At 37.8% G+C, this 24,779-nt stretch overlaps 1 protein-coding gene across 2 annotated transcripts in view; it reads left to right on the top strand.

Annotated features, from left to right (window-relative positions):
• Nucleotides 1–24,779, top strand: part of SLC9A6 (solute carrier family 9 member A6) — a 52,953-nt gene that overhangs the window by 4,478 nt on the left and 23,696 nt on the right. For both annotated transcript variants that reach the window (XM_060086700.1, XM_060086701.1), the window contains exons 2-10: nucleotides 4,645–4,844; nucleotides 6,466–6,543; nucleotides 6,836–6,912; nucleotides 7,216–7,328; nucleotides 9,576–9,681; nucleotides 15,741–15,882; nucleotides 17,729–17,834; nucleotides 18,131–18,219; nucleotides 20,834–20,947. In XM_060086700.1, coding sequence (XP_059942683.1) covers nucleotides 4,645–4,844; nucleotides 6,466–6,543; nucleotides 6,836–6,912; nucleotides 7,216–7,328; nucleotides 9,576–9,681; nucleotides 15,741–15,882; nucleotides 17,729–17,834; nucleotides 18,131–18,219; nucleotides 20,834–20,947 — 1,025 coding nt within the window. The remainder of the gene's footprint in view (nucleotides 1–4,644; nucleotides 4,845–6,465; nucleotides 6,544–6,835; nucleotides 6,913–7,215; nucleotides 7,329–9,575; nucleotides 9,682–15,740; nucleotides 15,883–17,728; nucleotides 17,835–18,130; nucleotides 18,220–20,833; nucleotides 20,948–24,779) is intronic.

Here is a 24,779-nt window from a genome sequence, read left to right as displayed (position 1 = left end):
ACACACAATATACACACACACATAAATACACACACACACACACACATACATACACTTTTTAATCTGTAGAAATCTTATCAATTTTGGCCACACTCAACACCCCAGTGATGTTCCTTCCATATTTTTGACTATTAGAGGCTTCTAGTGTGATAATCTGGAAGAATGTGCTGAAATCCATTAGAAAACCAATTTCCACTGTGAGACTCATACAGTGTTGCGGCCTTGGGTGATACTGAGTTCTGTATCCCTGGGAGGGTCTCTAGCACAAGAGGGTCAGGAATGTGTAGGAAGAATGGGACTTCTCTGTTTTGTGAAAGATATCTCTTTGTGGTTGTACTCTTTGTTGCCTGTTAGTGGTAATTTTAAATTTCATGATATCAGTAGTTTTTGTGCCTCTGTCTATGTAGGAGGCTAGAATTTTCTGCCTTATCCCCTTAACAAAGCACTCCTTTTGTGTACTTTCTGTTTAGTGAGAATTGCTTTAACTCCGTGATTAGGATTTGACCTTTCACAGAACCCAAGTTAACTTGATCTGTCAACTATATTCAAAGAAATTCCAATTTTTCAGCTGTCTGATGCTGTAATAAAAGGATCTTGATTTTTTCCAACCTAAGTAATTATTCTCCTTGCTGGTGTTCTAACTGCCAAGGTGTGTGTTTCAGATTTGTCCAAGTGCTGAGCCCTCCTCAGGGCACCCAGTGACATTTCAGCATTGGGTCAGGGCACGGTAGAACCAGTGGGTACTCTTCCTTACACAGTCAAGCTTGGGGATATGGAAAGAATTTATGCTGATATTTTTACTGTTTGTAGTAGCTTAACTATGATCTTTACACATAAATGTAATGGGACAACTTAGTACTACTGAACATCTTAATTAGAAGGTCTTGTGAGATAGTAGAGAAAAGAGCTGTTCCTGTATCATATGGGCAGGATGACTATAGAGTGATAGCCTTTTCTCTCCCAGGTTATGTTTATCAAACACGGTTGATATCCAGCCATCACTTTTTAATTTTGTTTTTTTTTTTTGGAGGTGAGATATTTTCAAAGTGTATCTTTCATTTATTATTTTTAAATTTTAAATAAATTTATACCCCCTTCACCCATTTCTACCACCTCCCATCCCCGTCCCCATGTCTCTGGCAACCGCCAATCTGTTCTCTGTATCTATTGAGCTTTGTTGTTGATTTTTTTTTTAGATTCCACATATAAGAGAGAGAATATGGTATTTGTGTTTCTTTGTCTAACTAATTTCACTTAGCATAATGCCCTTGAGCTCCATCCATGTTGTTTCAAATGGCAAGATTCCATTCTTTTTCATGGCTAAATAATATTCCATGGTGTATATGTACCACATCTTATCCATTCATCCATCAGTGGCCACTTAGGTTGTTTCCATATCCTGGCTATCGTAAATAATGCTGCAATGAACATAAGGGTGCATATATCTTTTTGAGTTAATGTTTTCATTTTCCTTGGGTAAATACCCAAAAGTGGAATTGCTGGATCATATAGTAGCTCTTTTTTTAATTTGTTGTGGAACCTCCATACTCTTTTCCATACTGGCTGCACCAGTTTACATTCCCACCAACAGCACATAGGGTTCTATTTTTTCCACATCCTTGCCAACACTTGCCGTTTTTTGTCTTTTTTATAATTGCCATTCTAACAGGTGTGAAGTGATATCTCATTGTGCTTTTGATTTGCATTACCCTGATGATTAGTGATATTGAGCATCTTTTTATGTACCATTGGCCATCTGTGTGTCTTTTTTGGAAAAATGTCTATTTAGATCCTCTGCCCATTTTTTAATCAGATTGTTATTTTGCTTTTGAGTTGTATGAGTTCTTTATATATTTTGGATATTAGCCCCTTATCAGGATGTGATTTGCAAATATTTTATCTTTCATTTATTTTAAACCTGAACCTTTGTTAAAACGTTTTTTAGAGTTGATGTCATTGTACTGTATACCAGTTACTCGTTGCTCCTCACTTAAAAAAAATACACGTGACTGTAAGTTGACGAGAAGGATCTTTCATCTCTGCTTCCTCCTCCCTTCTCAGCCAACTACTGCTCTCACACTCCCCGTTTCTGCTTTATCACTTCCCACTCTGGTCTGGCTTCTGCTCCCACCTCTTCACTCAAACTGCTCTTAGCAAGGTCACCTATGACCTCCTTGTTGCCAAACTCAATGGACACTTAATGCCTGTCTTCCTCGACTTTGCTGCAGCATTTGCTAGTTTTCACCACTTCCTCCTCTGTTCTTCCTACTCCTGTGGCTTTTCTTTCTTAGACTCCTTCATCATCTCCTCCTCCTCTACCAACCCCTTAATTTTGGCATAAAACTCCGAGCATGTATCCATAGTCCTCTTCCCGCTTTGTTTGCTCCCTGAGTAATCCCATCTGTGCTTCACTTCAACCATCTTATGACTGCTAAGTGTGTATCTCCAGTCCAGATCCACCCGCTTCCTTGAGGTCCGGATCCCACATACTCAGCTGTGCATGTGTCACAGGTACATCAAACTCAACATGTCCGAAACTGAGCTGCGCATTTCCCCCTGTAAATCTGTTCCCTGTCCCACTGACTGGCCCCCTGCCCCCCTGATTGCCTAGGCCAGCTTACCCACCTAGTTGCCAAGTCAGTTTAGGTTCCTCTTAGTTTTTCATCTCCCTTGCTCCCAGTCCAGTCAGTCACCACATCCTTCTACAAGATAATACTTTCTAAAAAAAATCCCCCTCTCTCCCTATCTCTGCTCTCTTAGATTAGGCCCTGCACTCTTAGTGCGTGGATCACCTCAGTGGCCTTCTATCTGGCCTTTCTGAACCTCTGTAGTCTAGACCAGTCTTGGTAAAATAAAAATCTGATGTCAAGCCCTTTGACATCTGTGGTTCTGTGGCTTCCTTTTGCTTTCAGGACAAAGTCTACACTCCCTTCCCCAACATGTGAGGTCTCTTGTGGTTCAGCCCTTGCCAGTCTTTCACACCTCAACTCTTGCCACTTTATATCCCAGCCATAGTGAACTATTTATGATTCCCTAAACGGGCTGTGTTTTCTCACTCTTCCTTGACTGGGTATGTACTACTATTCCTCCTACCTGGAAAACCATTTTCTCTTACTTTGTTACTTGCTTAGGTGAAACCTCTGGAAGGACTTTACTAATGTCCCACTCCCTCAGGCTTGCTTAGGTACATCTTTTCTGTTTTTATAATACCTTGTATATATGTGTGTGTGTGTGTGTGTGTGTGTGTGTGTGTGTGTGTGTTTATACACACACACACACACACACATACACATATATCGTGTTATAATTGTTTATTCAGTCTGTTTTCACCAACTGGACTGAGAGCTCCCTGAAGGCGGGACCTTGTTTTCATCTGTGAATCCCAGGGGCCTACTTAGCATAGTAGTCCATTCACATATATTAAAAGAAAGGCTGACTGGTTAGGGTGAAAGAGAAAGGAGAAAGGAGACAGGAAGGTAAAATGCCACTAATAGTGGAGTTAAGGAAAGTTCCAGACGTTTGAGTTCAATTTGCAATTGAGGTATATCTATACACTGGAACATTATTTGACCGTAGAGAGGAATGAAGCACTGATACATGCTGCAATATGGATAAACCCTGAAAGCATTACGCTAAGTAAAAGAAGCCAGACATAAAAGGTCACATATTGTAGGATTCTACTTATATGAAATGTCCAGAATAGGCAAATCTATATAGAGAAAAAGTAGATTTGTGGTTGCCAGGGGATGGGAGTCGGGGTAGGGGAAATGGAGAGTGACTGCTAATAGGTCTAGGGTTTCTTTGTGGAGCAATGAAAATGTTTTGGAATTGGATAGTAATGATCAATATCCAACTTTGCAAATTTACTAAAAGCCACTGAATTGTACAGTTTAAAAGGTTAAACTTTGTGGTATAGAATTGTATCTCAATAAAATCATTATTAAACATTTTGATCAGTATAGGTTTATAGTACCTAGATCATTGTGCATATTTGAATGTCAATATGATGATCTAAGTAAAATTCCAGCAATACATTGACATCATAATGTCAAAGTCAGGACTTCTGTTCCATGTTTTGATTTTGAAACATATTTTAAAATTAAAATCTGACCTTTTAGTATTAGAAGAACTCAATCAATCTAGAAAAATTACTGACTTTCCAATTTGTAAAATTTGTGTTATTTGGCCAGCCATGTGATTTAGGAATAACTTGAGAAATGCATGTGTTTAAGTCTTGTGAATTGACGGATGGAGGTGGTAAACACATTTCTAACATGATTACACAGTTAGGTTGGGACACCTTGGAGCATATTCTGTGTACAGATGACTTGAAGGTATTTCCTCATTTTGTTACCTTCCGAATCACTTATTTATATCTTGATCTAGGGATGCAATGATACACGTTGTTACCCTAGGGAATGTTTTCCCTTCCTGTCCCACTGGCTTATATGAATATCGAACTCTTAGATTTGTGAATTTAGTAATACTTTAAAATGTAACTTCATTTGGTCTAAAAATGAGTTTAGAATCACAAGGGACTATCATAAGAGATTTTCTGTTATCAATTCAAAGGTATGTGTGGGGTACAAAAGAAGTAGTCTCTGTCTGAAAGAAGAGATTATATTATTCTTTTATTATTTCCAGGTCTTTTGGTGGGCCTTGTGCTTCGATATGGCATTCATGTTCCAAGTGATGTGAATAATGTGACCCTGAGCTGTGAAGTGCAGTCAAGCCCAACTACCTTATTGGTAAATGTTAGTGGAAAATTTTATGAGTATACGCTGAAAGGAGAGATCAGTTCACATGAGCTCAATAACGTTCAAGATAATGAAATGCTTAGAAAGGTAAGTTGTTCGTTAAAGGGAATCTTTGGATTTTCTTTTAAGGTATATAATAGCAGCAAAGTGATTCAGGAGAAAAGTAATGCATTTTTAATGATATTTAGAATAATCAGTCTTTTCAAATGGAGTAAAACCTCAATTAACGAATGTAATGCAAGGCTAAGGAAATTGACATGTCTATAGTTTGCTTTTCTGATTGAGGCTAAGTACTACAACCCTTTTGGTTTCACTCTGTAATGTTTACAGTTGTAATAAATGGTGACCAGTATTGAGTGAAGCAGAATTTATAAGTGTTTCTTTCAATTTGCTTATGGCCCTTAGAGTTTTATAGTACTTTAGCACATTGAGTTTATTTGATAATACCTAAAATATTCCATTAATATTTTTTTGAATTCTTTCTTGCCTTGATTGTGTTCTGTGCTGAGCACAAGTTAATCTTTCTTTGACTCATAATCTGGCACAACTTCAGGGGCCTCAGCCTGAGTATCAGGTACTGTACCACGGTGTGCGTGAAGCTTGATGTAGGTTGGGTTGCAGTCTTACTGGCTTCCAGACATTCCTGCAGCTGCTTTCTCCTGTCCTCCCCATAGTTGCCATCCTGAAGCTTCTCAGGGCCTCTTTGCTCATGTCTTTGTTTTCGCCCACCCTTGGCCATTTGCCTGCACTTCTGCCTTCTACATTGGCAGGACGTGGCTTTTATAGCTACTTGGTTGTATTCCTGACCATCTTTAATGCTTTTAAAAATTTCATATGAACTTACAGTTTACTTTGCAGCAAGAGTTTTTTTTTTTCCACCTGTGGAAAATTCCAGTTCCTTAAAAGTTCTAGGAAATGAAATTTTAGCATGAGTATGTGTAGCTGCTCTGTGTTCATGTCAAATACTACAGCCTTATGAACAGAAGGGGGCATCTGTATTATTATAGGGAATAGGTATTAAAAGGAATGGGCTGGGGCTTCCCTGGTGGCGCAGTGGTTGAGAGTCCACCTGCTGCCGATGCAGAGGACGCGGGTTCGTGCCCTGGTCTGGGAAGATCCCACATTCCGCAGAGCGGTGGCTGGGCCCGTGAGCCATGGCCACTGAGCCTGCATGTCTGGAGCCTGTGCTCCGCAACAGGAGAAGCCACAACAGTGAGAGGCCCGCGTACCGCGAAAAAAAAAAAAAAAAAAAAGGAATGGGCTGTCAGGACTAGAAATCTGACAGAAACTTTTTACCACAATATTATGTTATATACCTTTAGAGATGTTACCTATGCAAGAAGTCTGTTTCCTCTTGCCAACAACAATGTTGTACCCCCAAATTTCATGTTACCAGTTTTGGGTCTCTTATTTAAAGCAGACATGTTCATACTTTCTCTTATTTAAAAAATTTTTGCTATCATAATATTTTAAGATACTTTGCACAGATAGGACTTAACTGATTGTTCCAACGCTATCATCTCCTTGTCATTTGGTTGAGAAGTGGAATAACAGCTATCCTATATGAAATATTTTTCACTTACCACAGTGGTAATATTCTTGCCTTTTGCCAGTTTAACATTTAATCTTTTTTTCTTTTTGCTCATTTGATAATGTAATAAGAAATCTTCTGAGGGAATTCATCTAAAAGAACTCTTTATTTTAACAGGTTACTTTTGATCCAGAAGTATTTTTCAACATATTACTTCCTCCTATCATATTTTATGCGGGATATAGTCTGAAAAGAGTAAGTGCTTTTGTATTTCATATACTTTGAACAGTCTTAAACTCCATGGGCTTTATCATCTTTGACACCTTCAGAAACAGGCAGTTCCTTCCAGGTTCCCCTCCCTCCTCCCTCCTCTCCTATCCTTTTGACATGCTGAAGTTTATGCCCATACAAAAATTCTTTCTCTTACTTATTTCCTTGAATGAATAATGCATTTAATATGAGCATAGCACACTAGAATAGAAAACCTTTTCTTTTTTAAATAATTGGTGAGTATTCTAACACAGTGTAACTTTTTTTTTTCTGTCAGAGACATTTCTTTCGAAACCTTGGGTCTATCTTAGCGTATGCTTTTCTTGGAACCGCAATTTCTTGTTTCGTAATTGGGTAAGTACTTGAAGCTTAAAACACTTTTAGCCTTCAAATTATCATTTTAAAATAATACATATTTGACTTCTGCAGTATTGTATTCTCGAATGAGTCCAAGAACTTTTGCAGTAAAATGTATTCACACAGATAAGTTGTTTGAATTTTCCTTAAGGCTAAGGCATTACCATATTTAAATCACATGCAGTAAATTTGGGATTAGTCACAAAGTACTACAGTAGACCCATCTTTCTGTTCTTACTGTATTGTAACTTCTTTAACAGTTGATTTTTTTTCTAAAGTAGACATATGTTTATTGAACAGATCAATAATGTATGGCTGTGTAACACTGATGAAAGTAACTGGACAACTTGCGGGAGATTTTTACTTTACAGATTGCCTGCTGTTTGGTGCCATTGTATCAGCAACTGATCCAGGTATGTTTTACATGAGTGTGGAGCTTAAGTACTTAAGTTGTACAGTGGTTTTCCATCAACACACATGTACGTATTTCTTTGAGGTGTAGAATTCAGGATTAGGTACTCCCCATCTTACTATACTTTCCAACTGTGGAGGAAAAAAACAAAATTAATGGCTCCTTTTGGCTTAAGCACACATTTTTTTTTCTTTTTACTGTATTTCCTATTACTAGTCCACAATTTGATGATGTTTAAATGAGGGCCGTAAGGTATTTTCTTCAGAATTTCAGGTTGGTCTCTATCCCTAGTGACTGGGTATAGAAGATGAACTATATTAGTTAAGATGGGTAATAATTATACATTTCCTTTCAAGCTTCTAGAAAACAGATCCCTAAAAATCTGTTTACATTCAGCTATCTGCATTTAAGAGTAAGAAAAAAAGTTTTAAAATGATTGTTAGAAGGCTGTTGTGCTAGAACAAGTGTGATTTGGGGTCATTGGTGGGCAGTAATATACATTAAAGAATTGTTTTTATAAAATTGGCTTTCAGATTATAAAATAGTTTTGATATTAGCATAACTAGAGAATGAATTTAATTGTATTGAGTTAGATGAGTTAGATTGTAGTTTTTCTAATATAGTATTGGTGAGCTTCACAGCTACATTCAGATTAAGAACTTAGAGAATATATGGGCTGAAGAGCAGAGACTGCATTTTTTGAACTAAGGATGCAAGTTTTCTTTTACTGATGCTAGATTTTAGATCCTTGGTAGAGGTTTGTTCTCTTTTACCCTTTGACCTTGTAAGTTAATAATCTTCTTTAATTATCATCCAGCATAGTCAAAGGTTATCTCTGAATTCCTATGTTAACTCTGATAACACAGGATGTTATAGAAAATAGGAAAATATGCTCTGTACTCTACAGGAGATGATTTTAGAAGCTCAGAGGACATTTTAGAGAGGTATTTGTATAGTTTGGCATTTTTAGAACTGAAAAGCAAATCGCTTCCTTAAAGATAGTCAGGGCTGCCACCTTACTGTTTGTAGCTGTTCCCATTATCAGTATGAAGGTGGGATGGTTTTTGCAGGAAGCCAGTGGTCTCTGTTTTCCGTGTTCTCTTACTAGAAGCAAGGTCCTCGACTTTTCAAAATCTATGAGAAACCTGAGTCAGTTCGACTGGCTACATTAATTAAAACTGGTTTTGTTTTGGTAGGAGTATTGCCTGGATGGCTCAAGCAAAATTGTTCTGCTTATATACAGCTGGATAGTTATATTTCTTCTGAATTATATAGGTATTTGCCCATATAATAATTCTATTATTTTGCAATTGTTCACTTGATAGAAGGATGAGCCATAGGTTCTCTTTTTAAAATTCTACAGCATTGCTCCTGCCCTCCTTTTCTCCTTCTCTTGGTTAGCTTTGATATCAGGATCTTCCAGATGAAATGCTTTGCAGTAGAAACTATATCTTTTAAAATACAGGCTTCCTGTTTTTTGGTTGGCATTTGAAGAGGCTCTCCCAACTCTGGTTATAATAATCTTTCATGTCTGCTTGGGTTTATTTAGCAAGCGAGCTGTACGTGACTCAGCAATTAAAGTTATAATGCAACTTCAGTCTCTTCTGATTTTCTAAGAATTCTCATGTAATTGTTTCCTAAGAGAAGGTTTTTTTTTTCTTCTCAAGCTGTAATAGCCTGATGATTGGATTCTTATTAAGTTAAATATAGAAGCTGTAATTCTGGTCATAAATTTTATCCCAACCGAAAACCAAACTTGTGTTTTCATTTCCTACTGTCTTTGCTAAACTGGTGTGCTTGAAATTTGCAAGTCAAATAGAAGTGAGTTGTAAGGCTCCGAGGAAAAAATGAAGTTTGCAGCAGGAAATGCTTTTCATAATAGTTTTCTTCATCAAAGATTAATGATCACCTGGTCTGTAAGAAATTCTGCATGTATTTTTTATGGAAAAGAAATGTACAAGACAAGATTATTAGCATTTGCATGAAGAATGTAGGCCAACTCAGTCCTCCAAGGTTATTTTTAGCTGTTTGTAAGAGAGAGAAGGGAGATATTACACTTACACAGCTATGGAAAAGAAAAATATTGACATAAAATTACTAAATCTTTGATATGGTAAGAGAATGTTTATTAGGATTGAATTCTGAGATGAAGAAATGAATTTATAAATAGCTATTACGATCATCTGTGGAGGGAAAAATGTTATATTTGTAATGTCTTAATATTCCTCTGACTCTTTCTACTTGCTAGTGACTGTTCTTGCCATATTCCACGAGCTTCAAGTTGACGTTGAACTCTATGCACTTCTTTTTGGTGAAAGTGTCCTCAATGATGCTGTTGCCATAGTGCTATCTTCGTAAGTGTTTGTTTTCTTATTATATTCTGTATATTGAATGTTAGGGTTCTAAGAACCAAAAGTCACTTATTGAGTGAAGTGCATTATGAATGGAAACATTTGAAAAACTGAAGCATTTTTTTCCTCTTGAAGAAATATATACTTATAGATAACATGGAAAATGCACGGAAGAAAAGGAAGGGAAAAAATGATATGTACTCCTGACATCTAAAGACAATTACTGTAAACATTCTAGGACATTTTTAAAAATTCTTTTTTTTTCTATGCATAGTATTTTTACATAGTTGTGATTGTAGTGTATGTATAATTTTGTATTCAGTTTTAACATTATAACATGGACATTTTAGTTTTTCATCAAATTAAATTTTTGGCGTAGATATATATTCACATGGTTCAAAAATCACAACGATATAGAAAGGTATACATTGAAAAGTCACATTCTTACTCCTGTCCTCATCCACCTGTCCCTGTAGCCCCTTATATAGGTAACCATTTTATTAGTTTCTTGTGTATCCTAGTATTTCTTTATTCAAATGTAAGCACACATATGAATAAATATTCTTATTTGCCTCTTATTTCTTATTTTAAAAGTAGCCTGCTGTATATGTTCTATACCTACCTGACTTTCTGTCACATAACTATATTCTGGAGATCTTTCTGTATCAAAACAAGGAATTTTCTCATTCTTTGTTTGCAGGAGCATATTATTCTATGAACTGTACTATAGTTTATTTAATCAGTCTCCTATTGGTGGAATCATAAAGGGTTTTCAATTCTTTGCTATCCCAAATAATGCTGCAGTGATTAACCTTGAACTTAACCTGTTTTATACATGCACTGGTATATTGGTAGGATAAATTCCCAGAAGTGAGATGAGTGGCTTAAAGGGTAAATACATTTGTAATTTTGTTACATTGCTAAATTGCCTGTCAAACGTATTATGCTATTTTGCATTTTAACCACCAAATTGTGGGAGTGCCTGTTTCCTCACAGCTTCACCAACAGAGTATTTGTCAGGCTTTGGTATCTTTGCCAATTTGATGATTGAGAAATACCTCATAGTTTAATTCATATTTCTCTTATTTAACATAATCATTTCAGAAACTTTTTAATTTTTATAAGTGTTAAATAATATACTTTTTAAAGACAATGAAAATGAGCAATATTTTAATCTAATTGTAGAAATTACTATACATGCTACCAGAAGGTGTTTGCAGGTGAAAGAATGGGTCTGAACCTCTGAGGAACTCAGTCCTGCCACCTCACTCCTACTAAGCAAATATCTAACCCTATAGACAGTTGCCTTTACTCCACACCAGAACTTTCTACAAGAGAGAAGTAAAACCCCTTCACCTTTCCTCCTTACTTTTATTTCTCTTAATTTCCACTTCATTAACTATAAAAGAGTAATCAGTCACTGACTCTGGTTTGCACAGCTTGATTGCCCCCATTGTCTAACTTCAAAGTGGAAAATTATCCTTTCTGAGATGTAACACTAATCCCTTAAATGTTGTTTATGAAGATGTGCGAAAGATCAAATCTTCTTTTGTGAATGTAATGTATATAAATTCTACCCCCTCCACCATATTTATTGCCAGATTTTTTTGCAGCTGTCTACAACTAATGTAAATTTAATTTAAGAAATAAAGCTCAAAGCCTAGAACTAATATTGATACTAAATGTATGTACCTTCAAGGATGATAGGTGCAAAGTAAAAGTTTTCTATTGTTTGAAGGGAGGAAGAAATGGATAGTGTGGTTATAACTTACGTGTTATTAAAAAAAATGAAGCTACAAAGATTGTTGAAGTTTTCAGCACATAAGAACATGTAAGATCATCAGTGCTACCAGACGAAGAGAATAGGGTACAGGCAGTTACTTTTAGCATCAATTCGCCATCCTAGATAATTATTCTGCTACTTAATCATCTTTACTAATATGTATTCCTTCCTCATTGCCCTAATGGATAAGAGTCAGAAAAATCTCTTTCCTGGTCCTATCTTAAGCTGATGTGCCCTGTGCCTTAGTTTTTCCATTAATAGAGTAACTTATTTCCTGCAACTTTAAGAACAGTTGAATAGTGTTAAAAGAAGAAAACTCACTGGAAAATTTTGAGCTTGGGGATGTACGTATCAGTGTTGGTGAAGAATAAATGTGTTAGAAAGAGAATGCCCTTTCCATTACACTTCTCACAAAGGGGAAAGGGCTTCTTGTCCTTCTGTTGCAACCTTTCTCAAACAGGGTCGTGTGAGAGAATTTAAGCCTTGTAGAGAACGATTCAAGTGATTCTTTCCTCGATTTTCCTAAGGATGGTACATAGCTAGTACTATTCTAGATTCACAGGCGGTGAGTTAACTCATTCCATAGTCTGGTGGAACTGTGGTGGAGAAGGACTGTATTTAAAGAGTATCATACCCGGGGAATCGTTAGCTGTGTGAGTATCTTAATAGAAGTGAGCAAATGAGTTCCTGCCCAAAAGATGAAGGGAAACCAGTGATGTTGCTGGCTATGGGAGGTCACTAGCTGTAGTGCTTGGCGTTATGTTTTTCATCATCTTTCATTTGCCTCTAAAAGTACGTTAGATAGAAATAGTCTACCTTGTGTTGACTTCCGTTTGATGATTTTCTAATGTGTATGTATATTCTATAGAAACAGCCTTTTACAAAGAGGGGGGCCCCTTTCTGAAGGACTTCTGCTTGGCAATTAACAGGTTAAGACATCTGTTCTTGAAATTTATGTTGGAAGTTGTTTTTGTTTGCTTTTTGACCTGTTAGGTTAGCAGTGACTTTTTTTTTTGTTAACGTTAATGCTTTTAATCAGGTGAGGGTGGAGTGAAACTGGTTCCCTCATATATTGCTGTATGAGGTAGAGCTGTGTGTACTGATATAGTGTCATACATATCTAGTTAGAGATAAAGTCTAAGTTGCATAGTATACCTCTGAATGGATATACCATGATTACCCTTGAGACCTAAATTCATACTACTTTAAAATATGTTTTTAGGGTCATTTACATTTTATAAAATATAAGTGTGAGTAAACAAACATGGCTGACAAACTGTTTAACTTTACTGATTATCAGAGATATACATATTAAATTAGTGGCCATTTTTACCTATTCAGTTAACAAGAAAAAAAATTGTTAGTGAAAATAGTTACTGCTGGTAATGGTCTAGTACAGTCGTTCTTAACCGGGGACAGTTTTGCAGCCCCCGCCCCCCAACCAGGGGATATTTGGCCATGTCTGGGGACATTTTGGTTATCATGAATGGGAGGAGGTTGCTACTGGCATCTAGTGGGTAGAAGCCAGGGGTGCTGCTAAATATCCTTCAATACACAGGACAGCACCCACCACCCAACAAATGATTATTTGGCCCCAAATATCAATAATGCCAGGATTGAGAAACCCTGGAGTTGTAAAACTATATCACTTGTACATTGTTGTTGGCATTGAAATTGGTATTACCTACTCTTTTATATTTTATCTTTTATCATTATGATAATAAAATTAATATTCAAAGTAGTTGATTTAGAAAGTAGAAAATTCCTGAAATTTCAGCTCTCAGAAATAACCACTATTAAGGTTTTCATCCAGATTGTTTCCATTAGGATATTAGCATACATATAAGTATATTAACTTTTAAACAAAAAGAGGCATAACACTATACATACTTTTCTGTAACTTGCTTTTTTCACATAGACATTGTACTGTATTAATACCTCCATTATCCCATTGTATGAATGCACTACAAATTTACCTCTCCAACCCCCTGTTGATTAATATTTGGTGTTTTCTAATATCGTACTATTGTGAATAGCACTGCAGTGAACATATTTATGTGTAAATCTGTGTGAATCCTTGAGAGTATTTCTGTAGGATATTTTTTAGAAGTAGAATTTCTAGGCCAATGGATATGATCACTAAAACATTGAGAGATGTAGTCATATTTCCCTCCTGAAATGTAATACAGATCTATTTGAAAGCCATTGTTCAACATGTAAAAGGAGCCATAAGTATAGTAATACCCTATTTCTAGGAATGTAGCACAGGAAAATCGTCCAAAATTTGTAGAAAGCACAAATAAGTTCTTTCACACTGTTATATATAGTAGCAAAAATAATAGAAGCAAAACTTTTAAATGTCCGACAGAGAGGAAATGGTTAAATAAATTATGCTATGTCCATTTGGATCATTTTTGAAGTCTTAAAAAACCACGGTTAGACTGTAATAATTCTTATGTCATTGTCAGTTGAAGAAGCAGAATTCAGAACCATATGTTCACTATGATTACAACTAAACATGAAATAGCATGCATGTAACAAAAAGAGGGGAAAGAAATACAGAAGGAAAATAATAGATCTGTCAGGGTAGTGGAATGATGGGGTGATTTTCCCCCCTAAATTGTACATTGTATTACTCTCAGGATTTTTTTAAGTATTCATAAAAATGCTACTGCCTCAAGATAAAATGTTGACTGATGTAGAAAAGATGAATTAAGATTTCAATCCAGAGGCCAACATGTGACTGGAAAAGGAAGGAAACAAACCTGTCATCTCTTCTCAGCCCACCATGCTTTTCCTGTGTTCTTATACATTTTAGTGATTAAAGAATAAAATAATGATTAGTGTGAATCTTGAATTTCCATGAACCAATCCAGGGAAAGCAGTCTCAGGAGGCATGGCATCGATATTTTGTTCTTGCCAGCATTTTGAAAACTATCGCCGGGGAGGAAGGTTATTGTAGCAATATCCTTTCTTTTCTCCAGCCAGCTGCTATATTTTCATGCTATAATGTAGTAAAATCTCATTTACAGTGGTGGAGCCCTTTATGTGTAGGTAAGATAGCATGACATTAAAGGCCATTTCCTATTCACTGAAATAATATGAAATCTACCAGTCCCAAAATGATCTGGTCACTTTGAAGATTTAAATGCAAATGTTTAAATTTTTCAATTCAGATTGAGTCTCAGAAATTTCTAGATGCCACTACCAGAAATTCATGTTAGAGTCATACTTCAATAAAGTAGGTAAAATTAGGAAATTTTAGCTTGGTCTTAGATTTTGTTTTGTTTTGTTCTGTTTTTTAGCTTAACCAGGGAGGTATGAAGAGAACTTGGTAAACATGGTATAGCAAGGCCATTTTTTAGCCTTGAACCATAAGAAACATTGCAGTAACCACAGGGAGAATTCATTATATTCTTCGGAGTGTGTTTTTTCTGCTTCTTTTCTTCGACATGACTTGCGTGATGTCTTTGAGTCTGGATTTATTATAAAAACACTGGCACCTCAATTAACTGAGATGAGAACTGATTTAGTAATGGTAGGCGCTCTTGCCAGAGACCCACTAGCAACAGTGATTTTCTCTGCTGTATTTACTTCCTGGGGCGACTGTTTTATAAGAAGTATTTTTAGACTAGGTTTGAACTGTGAGTTCAAGATGGAGAGTGTCCCTTCTAATTGCTTCTCTTGGCCTCTTACAGAGGACTTTCTTTCAGAAGTTTGAGGTGGAGGATCCAGCTGGGTATGCTAAAAGTACTGTCAAGTGGATTCTAATTCCTTGGCAGGCCTTTCAAGCCCTTTTATCTATAAAAGTCCATTTCAGTGAATGAATAGATAGGAGGCATTGGGCCCATTCTGGTATTCTAAAAGTTGAAAGGGTACTTTAGTCATCTTTTTTTTTTTCCCACAGGAAAAACAAAATGTGACCGGGTTGAGTATTGAATAATATCCTTTATATTCTTATGCCTCTGTTGGAAATACGGGGAATTTTTCATTAGTTTGTTCACATTAGTACATTAGGGCTTTGAGGCACTCAGTACCAGTAAGTCATAAACAGAGTCACAAAAGAATAGTACTGCACAGTATCTTGAGGCTGGAGGAAAAGGCTTGGTCCAACCTTATTTTGGCAATTCAAATCCAAAGTTTTTGGTTTTTACGCCCTCTGATTTCATCTTCAAGCTCTACACTAGGTAATCTTTTCAAATTTATTTTACTCTTTTTTTAGATAATGTTTTAAAAGTAAAAGTTGCCTCTAGAAGTAAGAACCACCTCTCTTTTGTAGCTCAATAGTAGCATACCAGCCAGCCGGAGACAACAGCCACACCTTTGATGTCACAGCCATGTTCAAGTCTATCGGGATTTTCCTTGGAATCTTCAGTGGCTCTTTCGCGATGGGTGCTGCTACTGGAGTGGTGACAGCTTTAATATCCTTTTATTCTATTTATCTTTTCTTGTTAACCTCACAGAGTCATTGAATACTGTGTTCCATGGTCTCCACTAGTTCCATAATTGACATCGTGTTATAATTATGAACCTTATAAACAAGTACTTGGTTTGAAAACATTAGGCAATTATCTTTAACAATAAATAAATAAAAGAATTTCATTGTTTTGTGTAGGACTTCATGCCCTCAAACACTCACTACAGAATTCTAATTGGACACAGTGACCCTTTGGGGGTGAACTTTTTTTTTTTAAGATCCATCCACTTGATTTATTTTTTTTAATTTTTTAACATCTTTATTGGAGTATAATTGCTTTACAATGGTGTGTTAGTTTCTGCTTTATATGGGGGTGAACTTTAAGGTTGTAGACTAAATTGATATAAAGGTAGATATATTCCAAAGAGCCTCTGCTTGTTCTGTACGGCTGTTCATCCTGGCAGTCTTTTGCTCTTCGTTTAATAGGACAAATAGGAATGTATGACCTCGATGCCAGTTGAACAAAATAAGATTCCCAGGTTAGGATATCTGGGAGTTTATCTCAGCTGTCACCGATTTTAACCTTCTGCTCTCGAGTCCTATGCACTGCCACTAATTTGCTGTTAGAAATACTGAGCAAGTCATTCCTGTATTCATTCAAAAACAAACCCTCTTTTTTTCTTACTCATTGTTGTTTTACTTTCATACGTTAAAATATAATAGAAAATGATAGTTTAATAAATGGATCTAAATTTTCTGTTATTGGATTCTTTAAGTGCAAATATCCCTAAAATTCTGGAACTTCAGTTTTCCTTTTTATATCAATGTTTCATTCTTCAAAAAAAAATCTTGATTGCCTGCTACTTGCCACATGCTATGCCCTGTGTATCAAAGATAAACAAGACAGACGTGGCCTCTGCCTTTTGGAGCTTCTGATATAGAAGCGTTGACACTTCACCTCATGGGACCTTAGTGTAGGAAGGTAGAGGGCTGGGACAGCAGGGAAGATGAGTGGGGCTTGATCTCTAAAGAGCTTCCAGCTGTAAAACTTCTAAGGTACTTTCATATAAAACAAGTACTTTTTCTGAGAATATATTCATTTTCTATACTTCAGCTTTGTGGTGGAAGAAACTTGTCTTCGGGCTTTTTACAGACGAACTGAGGCATAAAAGGACAGTAAAAAGAGTTCTGAAGAAGGACCAGGATTTCTTCCCTAGCATAAGTTCCTTGAGGAACTTAATCTTTCTGTTGTAGTACACACTTGTTGAAGTGAATGTAGACTCCAGCCTGAGATTCGCCACAGCTTGACACGGGCCCTTCCACTGGCAAGTAACATATACTTGTTAGACTAGTATGAGTGAGGGACGTGCCTCAGTTTCTTCATCATGGAATTCTCCACATCACGGAGGTGTTAGATGATTAAATAAACATGAAATCTCATGGAAATGACATATTTCTTAATAGATGTAAATTGCTATCATTATGGAAGCTGTCTTGCTTTGGGTCACAAATTAATAGAGTTGGCATGTTGCGTATCTGATCTGTCACTCCTGTCATTTACTGTCATATCTATTCTTTACTGTGTGGTTTCTAGCAAGGCATGTGATACCCGTAAAACAATTGGATGGACTAAGCTGTAGGACTTTCTCATGGAAGGGAAGGCTGCTGACTCCTTAGTACAATGCTTGTATTCAGAGTTTCTTTGCTTTGGTACCTCCTTATTCTGCGACTTTTGTGTTAGAGACTGGAGAACCCTTCTTTTGCTTTTATGCTTGCCTTGCTTCGACTACTATTTTTTCTAGTCACACTTCTGTATTATGAGATCTTGTTATCAACCTTGACAGTCTTACGTGACAAAGTTCACCAAATTACGAGAGTTCCAGTTGTTGGAGACAGGCCTGTTCTTCTTGATGTCCTGGAGTACCTTCCTCTTGGCTGAAGCATGGGGTTTCACAGGTAGGTTACTTTTTCCTTTTAATTGTAAACCCTTACAAGGAGGGACTTAGCCAGTGATTTTTTTTCTGGGTGTGGACCAACTCCTCTAGTGTTTGAACACACTTGTTAGGGTTGGGATTTATGCTGTCACTTTAGAATGTAAAAGAGTTTCAATGGAAGCGGTTCCTCTCAACAAAGTAAGTCACAACTGAAAATTTTAACACTAAGCATCTAATTTACTTCTATAAAATAAGAGCCTCCATATAAAAGTTGGGAACTCTCCTTTTATGTGAACTTGGAACTTGTTGTATTTATAGGTGTGGTTGCAGTGTTGTTTTGTGGCATCACACAGGCCCATTATACATACAATAATTTGTCCACGGAGTCTCAGCATATAACCAAACAGGTAAGAGAAACTTTATAGTTTGTGAATAAACTTTTCCTCCTTGCAGCAAAACAAATTTTTTCTTTACTGAAAAATAATCTTTGTTCTGTTCAAAGTGATGTCTGCTCATTTCAACCCCTCTTCTGTTGACTCCAGAGATAGATGGGATTGTCAGATTAAAGGGTGACAGCTTTTAGGGTATAGATAGGTCAGCAGAATAGCCAGGGGCTCTTATTATTGTGGCTCCAGTGGTCAGTCAGTTAGCTTCCTTTCCTTGTTTCCCTTGTCTAATGGCTTTTTATCCTTCCAATTTTATTGAGATATAATTGGCATACAGCACTGTCTAAGTTTAAGGTGTGCAGCATAATGATTTGACTTACATACATCATGAAATGATGATCACATCATCTCATATAGATACAAAATTAAAGAAACAGAAAAAAATTTTTTCTTGTGATGAGAACTCTTAGGATTTACTGTCTTAACTATTTTCATATATAACATAAAGCAGTGTTGATTCTATTTATCATGTTGTACATTACATCCCTAGTACTTATTTATCTTATAACTGAAAGCTTGTACCTTTTGACCACCTTCATCCAATTCCCCCTCTCCCCACAACTTGCCTTTGGTAACCACAAATCTGATTTCTTTTCTATGAGTTTGTTTGTTTTGAAGTATAATTGACCCACAACACTATGTTAGTTCCTGTTATACAACATAGCAATTCGGTTTTTCTATACATTTCAAAATGATCACCATAAGTCTAATTACCATCTGTTACTGTACAAAGATATTACATAGTTATTGACTATATTCCTCACACTGTACATTTCATCCCCATGATTCATTTATTTTGTAACTTGAAATTTGTACCTCTTAATCTCCATCACCTATTTCTTTCCTTCCCCCACCCCCAACTCCTCTGGCCACCACCTGTTTGTTCTCTGTATCTGTAACTCTTTTTCTGTTTTGTTATATTTCTTCTTTTTTTGGTTTTTAGATTCCACATATAAGTGAAATCATATAGTATTTGTCTTTCTCTGACTTATTATACTTAGCATAATACCCTCTAGGTCCGTCCATGTAGTTGCAAATGGGAAGAATTCATTCCTTTTCATGGTTGAGTGATATTCCATTGGGTACACACACACACACACACACACACACACACACACACACACACACACCCCACATCTTCTTTATCCATTCATCTATTGATAGGCAGTTAGGTTGCTTCTGTATCTTGGCTATCATAAATAATGCTGCAGTGAACAGTGGGGTGCATATATTTGCTGAGCTCTTAAGTTCAAATGCATTTTACCCCCACCATGTTTACTATTTCTTTTTTTTCCGATTTTTTTTTTTTTTTTTTTTTTTTTTTTTTTTTGCGGTACGTGGGCCTCTCACTGTTGTGGCCTCTCCTGTTGCGGAGCACAGGCTCCAGACGCGCAGGCTCAGCGGCCATGGCTCACGGGCCCAGCCGCTCCGCGGCATGTGGGATCTTCCTGGACCGAGGCACGAACCTGTGTCCCCTGCATCGGCAGGCGGACTCTCAACCACTGCGCCACCAGGGAAGCCCCACGTTTACTATTTTTGACATCATATTTTACATCCTTTTGTTTTATGTATTCCTTAACTACTTATTGCAGATACAGATTATTTTACTACTTTTGTCTTTTAACCTTCCTACTAGCTTTTTTTGTGAGTGTGTGGTACGCGGGCCTCTCACTGCTGTGGCCTCTCCCATTGCGGAGCACAGCCTCCAGACACACAGGCTCAGCGGCCATGGCTCACGGGCCTAGCCGCTCTGCGGCGTGTGGGATCTTCCCGGACTGGGGCATGAACCCCTGTCCCCTCCATTGGCAGGCGGACTCTCAACCACTGCGCCACCAGGGAAGCCCCCTACTAGCTTTATATATGGTTGATTTATTACCTTTATTGTATATTTGCCTTTACCAATGAGATTTCTTCTTTCGTAATTTTCGTGCTTCTAGTTGTGGCCTTTTCATCACAGTGATGTGAACAGGTGGAGGTGGGCAGGCAGCAGGGGAGGGTACAGAGCACCGGACTATAATGTGTAAGCCCCTACTCCCTCAGTGAGGGCTGAGACCCATGTAAAAAGTGAAATCACATGGCAAGGTGCTGTTGTGAGAGTCGTCATGAAGCATTCTGTGCCAGGATAAAAGGATTTGAACTGGATCTTACATCCCGTAAAGAGGGACATGTCTTGGAACTGCCATATTTTTAGGGATTGCAGGGTTACCACTTAGGACCCTTTCACAGCATTATGGGTGGGAAGTGATGAAAGTTAGACTAAGGCAGTGGCAGGGACAGCAAAGAACATTGCAAAAGAAAACATTGGCAGGGTTTGCAGGATGAGGATAAGAATGACTGAATATGGGGATTGAAGAAGGGAAGCTGATTGGGGAAGTGAAGGGGTAACATTTCTGGCTTTTTCTGTGGGACCAGAAAAATGCCATCTCTACATTTGCTCCCCTCTGAATCATGAGTTTTGGGGGATATACATGAACGTTCCATATTTGAAGTATCTGTTTCAATATCTTAGTAATACTCATGTTTTCAAATTATGTAACTTTATTTACTGGACTAACCTTTTAAAATTTCGTTTCAGTTGTTTGAGCTTCTCAATTTCTTGGCAGAGAATTTCATCTTCTCCTACATGGGACTGACACTGTTCACATTCCAGAATCATGTCTTTAACCCAACATTTGTAGTAGGAGCATTTGTATCCTTCATTATGTGTTCCATTTTGGAAACTTCTGTTTAAATTGAGATTTGCATGGGTTTTCTGGAGGGGTGATTGATAAGAATACAGTTAAATATATAAAATTTTCCTCTGAGTAAAGCAAATAAGGATTTCAACTTTATAATATATTCTATTTCCATTTTTTGTTTATCACACAAATAATACTAACAGATTGAAATGACAGAAAAAAGTCTCCTGCCATTCTGCCAACCCCAAAAGATAAAACTGTTTGTCCTTTATTACTGAAGGGAAGAAAGAGAGATTGGATGGTGGGGAGCAGTTTGCAGTCTGTGCCACAGGGCAGTAGTTGAAAGATGATGAAAGATGGAAGGAGGCTCACCCACCCCTCCCTCCCCCCCATCTCTCTCTCTCTCTCTCTCTCTCTCTCTCTCTCTCTCTCTCTCTCTCTCTCTCTCTCTCTCATTGAGTTTTTAAAACCCAGCTGAAAAGGAGAATCTGATTACATGAAAGACAGCAATCAATAGTGCCAGCCTCATGAGAAGGCAGGAGGAGATGGAATCCAAAGCTCGTGGGGAGGGACGGGCCTTCAGTGGGAGGGAGCACAGCTCCGCCATTGTTCCAGGAAAGGGTAGGGTATATAGAGATGAGGGTACATTTGCAAGATGGAGTCCCTGTCTGATTACTTCTATTTTTATCTGTAAAGTAGGAGGTGAGATCATCTGCTGAAAGTGAGATAGGAGCAGGTGGCCTATCAGTTATCTATTATATAATAAATTACCCTAAAATTTAGCAGCTTAAAACAACAAACATGTATTATTTCACGTGGTTTCCGAGAGTCAGGAATCCAGGAGCAGCTTCACTGGCTGGTTCTGGCTCCAGGATCCCTCCTGAGGTTGTAGTCATGCTCTGGGCTGGGGCTTCACTCTCTCGAGACTTGACTGGGGATGGAGGAGCCACCCCAACCTCACTGACACGGCTGTTAGCTGGAGGCTTCAGTTCTTCTCCGCATGGACCTCTCCACAGGGCAGCTCACAACATAACTTTCCCCAGAGGGGGTGAGCTGAGAGAGCACCAAGATGGAGGCCAAAGAGCCTTTTATGACCTAATCTTGGAGGCGATGTACCATCACCCCTTCTGCCATTTTCTATTGGTCACACAGCCAAAACCTGGTACGGTGTTAGCGGAGGCTACACAAGGGTGTGAATACTAGGGAACCCTCTAGGAGGCTGGCTCCCACAGGTGATAGGAGTTTTGAGGAGAAGGTTTGGAAATAGTTATTGCAAGAGTGGGAAAGTGAGTTGACCAAAGGAATGCAGTAGAATCGCTGAGCAGTGTTAGGGACCCATTTGAGTTTGAGGAATAAGTATTAACAGTAGAATCAATCTGCCCTGTTGTATGACTTTGTGCAGGAGAATTTAGCTGTAAGCGTGGAGAAAATAGATAGCCGAGTCCGTCTGAGTTTGGTGTTTTGTGAAGTCGGTGCAATGAAAACAGAGGGGTAAGTGAATGCAGGGTATTGGAATGAGTTTTATTAAGATGTGGCTAAAAAAGGAAATGAAGAAAGGAGAGGACTGACTGATGGAAAAGTAGCAGGATCTTTGGACTGGAGGTCCCAGTGAGGTGGAAGAATTATCCGGGATAGATGAACATGAAACACTGTGGTTGGAGAGAGGGATGTTTGAATTAGTGATTTTCAAAAGAAGTACTGTTTTAAAAAAAACACCTCAGAATGAAGATTCTGCCAAAAGAGATTGGCAGAAATATTTCTTTAATTAAACCTCTAAGTAGGATCTGTGTTACAAAGTGAAGTATTACTGAAATGCCATTCTGCAGTCTTAGTCTTCTGAGAATTAACTTCAGGCAAAAAAAGATAAAGCCTTATTCATAAGAGAAGAACCTTAGCTGGAAGACTCCCATGAGATCAGTAACTTCATATCCTGCTAGTCTATGAGAAATTTTTTGAGCAGTCAAGTGGCTTGATCCACTATACTTATCCAGAAACAAGGCTAGATATTCTCTAGGTTTCTGAGTCTGTTAGGAATTGAAGTTCCTCAATACAGAATCCTACCATGGAAATTGACTCTTACCAGGAGAGAGTTGCTCTCTTGCTTGCTATGTCTGTTAGGATATAGATTTGGTTTCATGTGGCAATGACCCAAGTTAACCAAGGTTTAAAGAGGATAGAAGTGTGTTTCTTTCTCATGGGAAAGTCTGGACTGATGTGGCAAGCTCTGCTCCACAAAGTCAGCAGGGACCCAAGCAGCCTTACGAGCATCCTTAGGGAGTTGCCCTTGTTCTTAGGGTGCCAGGTGGCTCACCCCCACCAGAATATGCACACAGCACTTCCACCTAACACCCATGGGCTACACCTCTCAGCAGAGGAGGCTGGGTGTCTATATACTCAGATGAAAATTGGAGGTGACGGGGAGGAGTATCTACTACTATTGAGGGAAGAAATAATAGATATTGGGGATATAACTAGTGGTCACTGCCACATTGACCCACATGTTTTGTTGTTACTGTTTTATTTTCTTGTTTATTGTTTTTTTTTCAGGGAATCACTACTTTTAATAACCTTTGGATTCTAAACTAGTTTTATATTTACAGAAAAATTGTGAATACAGAGAGTTCTCATATACCCCACACCCAGTTACCCCTATTGTTCACATCTTAACATTAGCATGGCATGCTTGTCAAAATTAATAAACCAATATTGATACATTATTATTAACTGAAGTTCATACTTTATTCAGATCCCCAGAGTTTTTCTCTAATGTCCTTGTTCTCATCCAAAGTCCCATCCAGGCTGCCACATTTTGTCGAGTCATCATGCCTCTGGAGGTTCCAGTTGACTGTGACAGTTTCTCAGACATTCCTTGTTTTTGATGACCTTTGACAATTTTGAGGGGGTACCGGTCAGGTATTTTTCAGGGTGTCCCACGACTGGAATTTGCCTGATGTTTTCCCCGTGTTTAGACCGGGCTTGTGCGTTCTTTGGGAGGAAGACCACAGAAGTAAAGTGCCATTCTCATCACATCATGGCAAGGGCACGTACTTAACAGCATGTTAATAATGTTGGATTTGCATGTCTTTCTTAATTCATGATATTGAGCATTTTCCATGCCCTTTATTGTTTAAAAAAAAAAGAAAAAGAAAAAAATGTGAGTAAAATATGCCTCTTGAAATTGTCTTCTTGAAAGGTTGCCTTCTTTGGAAATTTTTGGTCGATTTTCGATCCCCCAGTTTTTTTTGAGGGGAGGTGTCATTTATGGGTCTGCAATTATTGTGAATATTAAGTGACCATTAGCACTGTGTTTAAAGCTGCTGTTGCAGGAAACGGCCAAAAGGCTGCAGCGTTTCTCCATTCCCAAGTCTGGTTACTAGGACAGCAGAGCCTTCCTGGAAGTCGTGTTCCTAGGTTGTAAGTTAGCCTGGAATGTGCCAGGAAACCCCCCCCCCTAAGTTTATGCCTCACTACTTCTTGTTCATTTTTTAAAAATTAATTTATTTATTTATTTATTTTTGGCTGTGTTGGTCTTAATCACTTAGCCTAGATAGTGTTTGTCAGGTTGCTCCATTGTAAAGTTCCTCAATTTCCCCCCTTTCTATGTTGTACTGCTTAGAAGGGAGTCACTACAGGGAGCTGCACTTAGGGACTGAGGAGTTCAGTTCCACCGCCTCGAAGGCAGAGTATCTAGAGAATTATTTGAAATTCTTTCCACGGGAGATTTTTCTATTCTCCCCCATTTATTGTTTTAAGCTATCACTTATTTATATCAGTACAGACTCATTGATGTTTATTTTATACTTCAGGTTATAATACAGTACTTCTTTTAAAATTGTGTTACTT

Source organism: Mesoplodon densirostris, chromosome X (genome assembly GCF_025265405.1).
Source record: "Mesoplodon densirostris isolate mMesDen1 chromosome X, mMesDen1 primary haplotype, whole genome shotgun sequence".
NCBI classification, from domain to species: Eukaryota; Metazoa; Chordata; class Mammalia; order Artiodactyla; family Ziphiidae; genus Mesoplodon; species Mesoplodon densirostris.
Note: the sequence above shows the minus strand (reverse complement) of the source record. Positions and strands in the feature narration are given on the sequence as shown.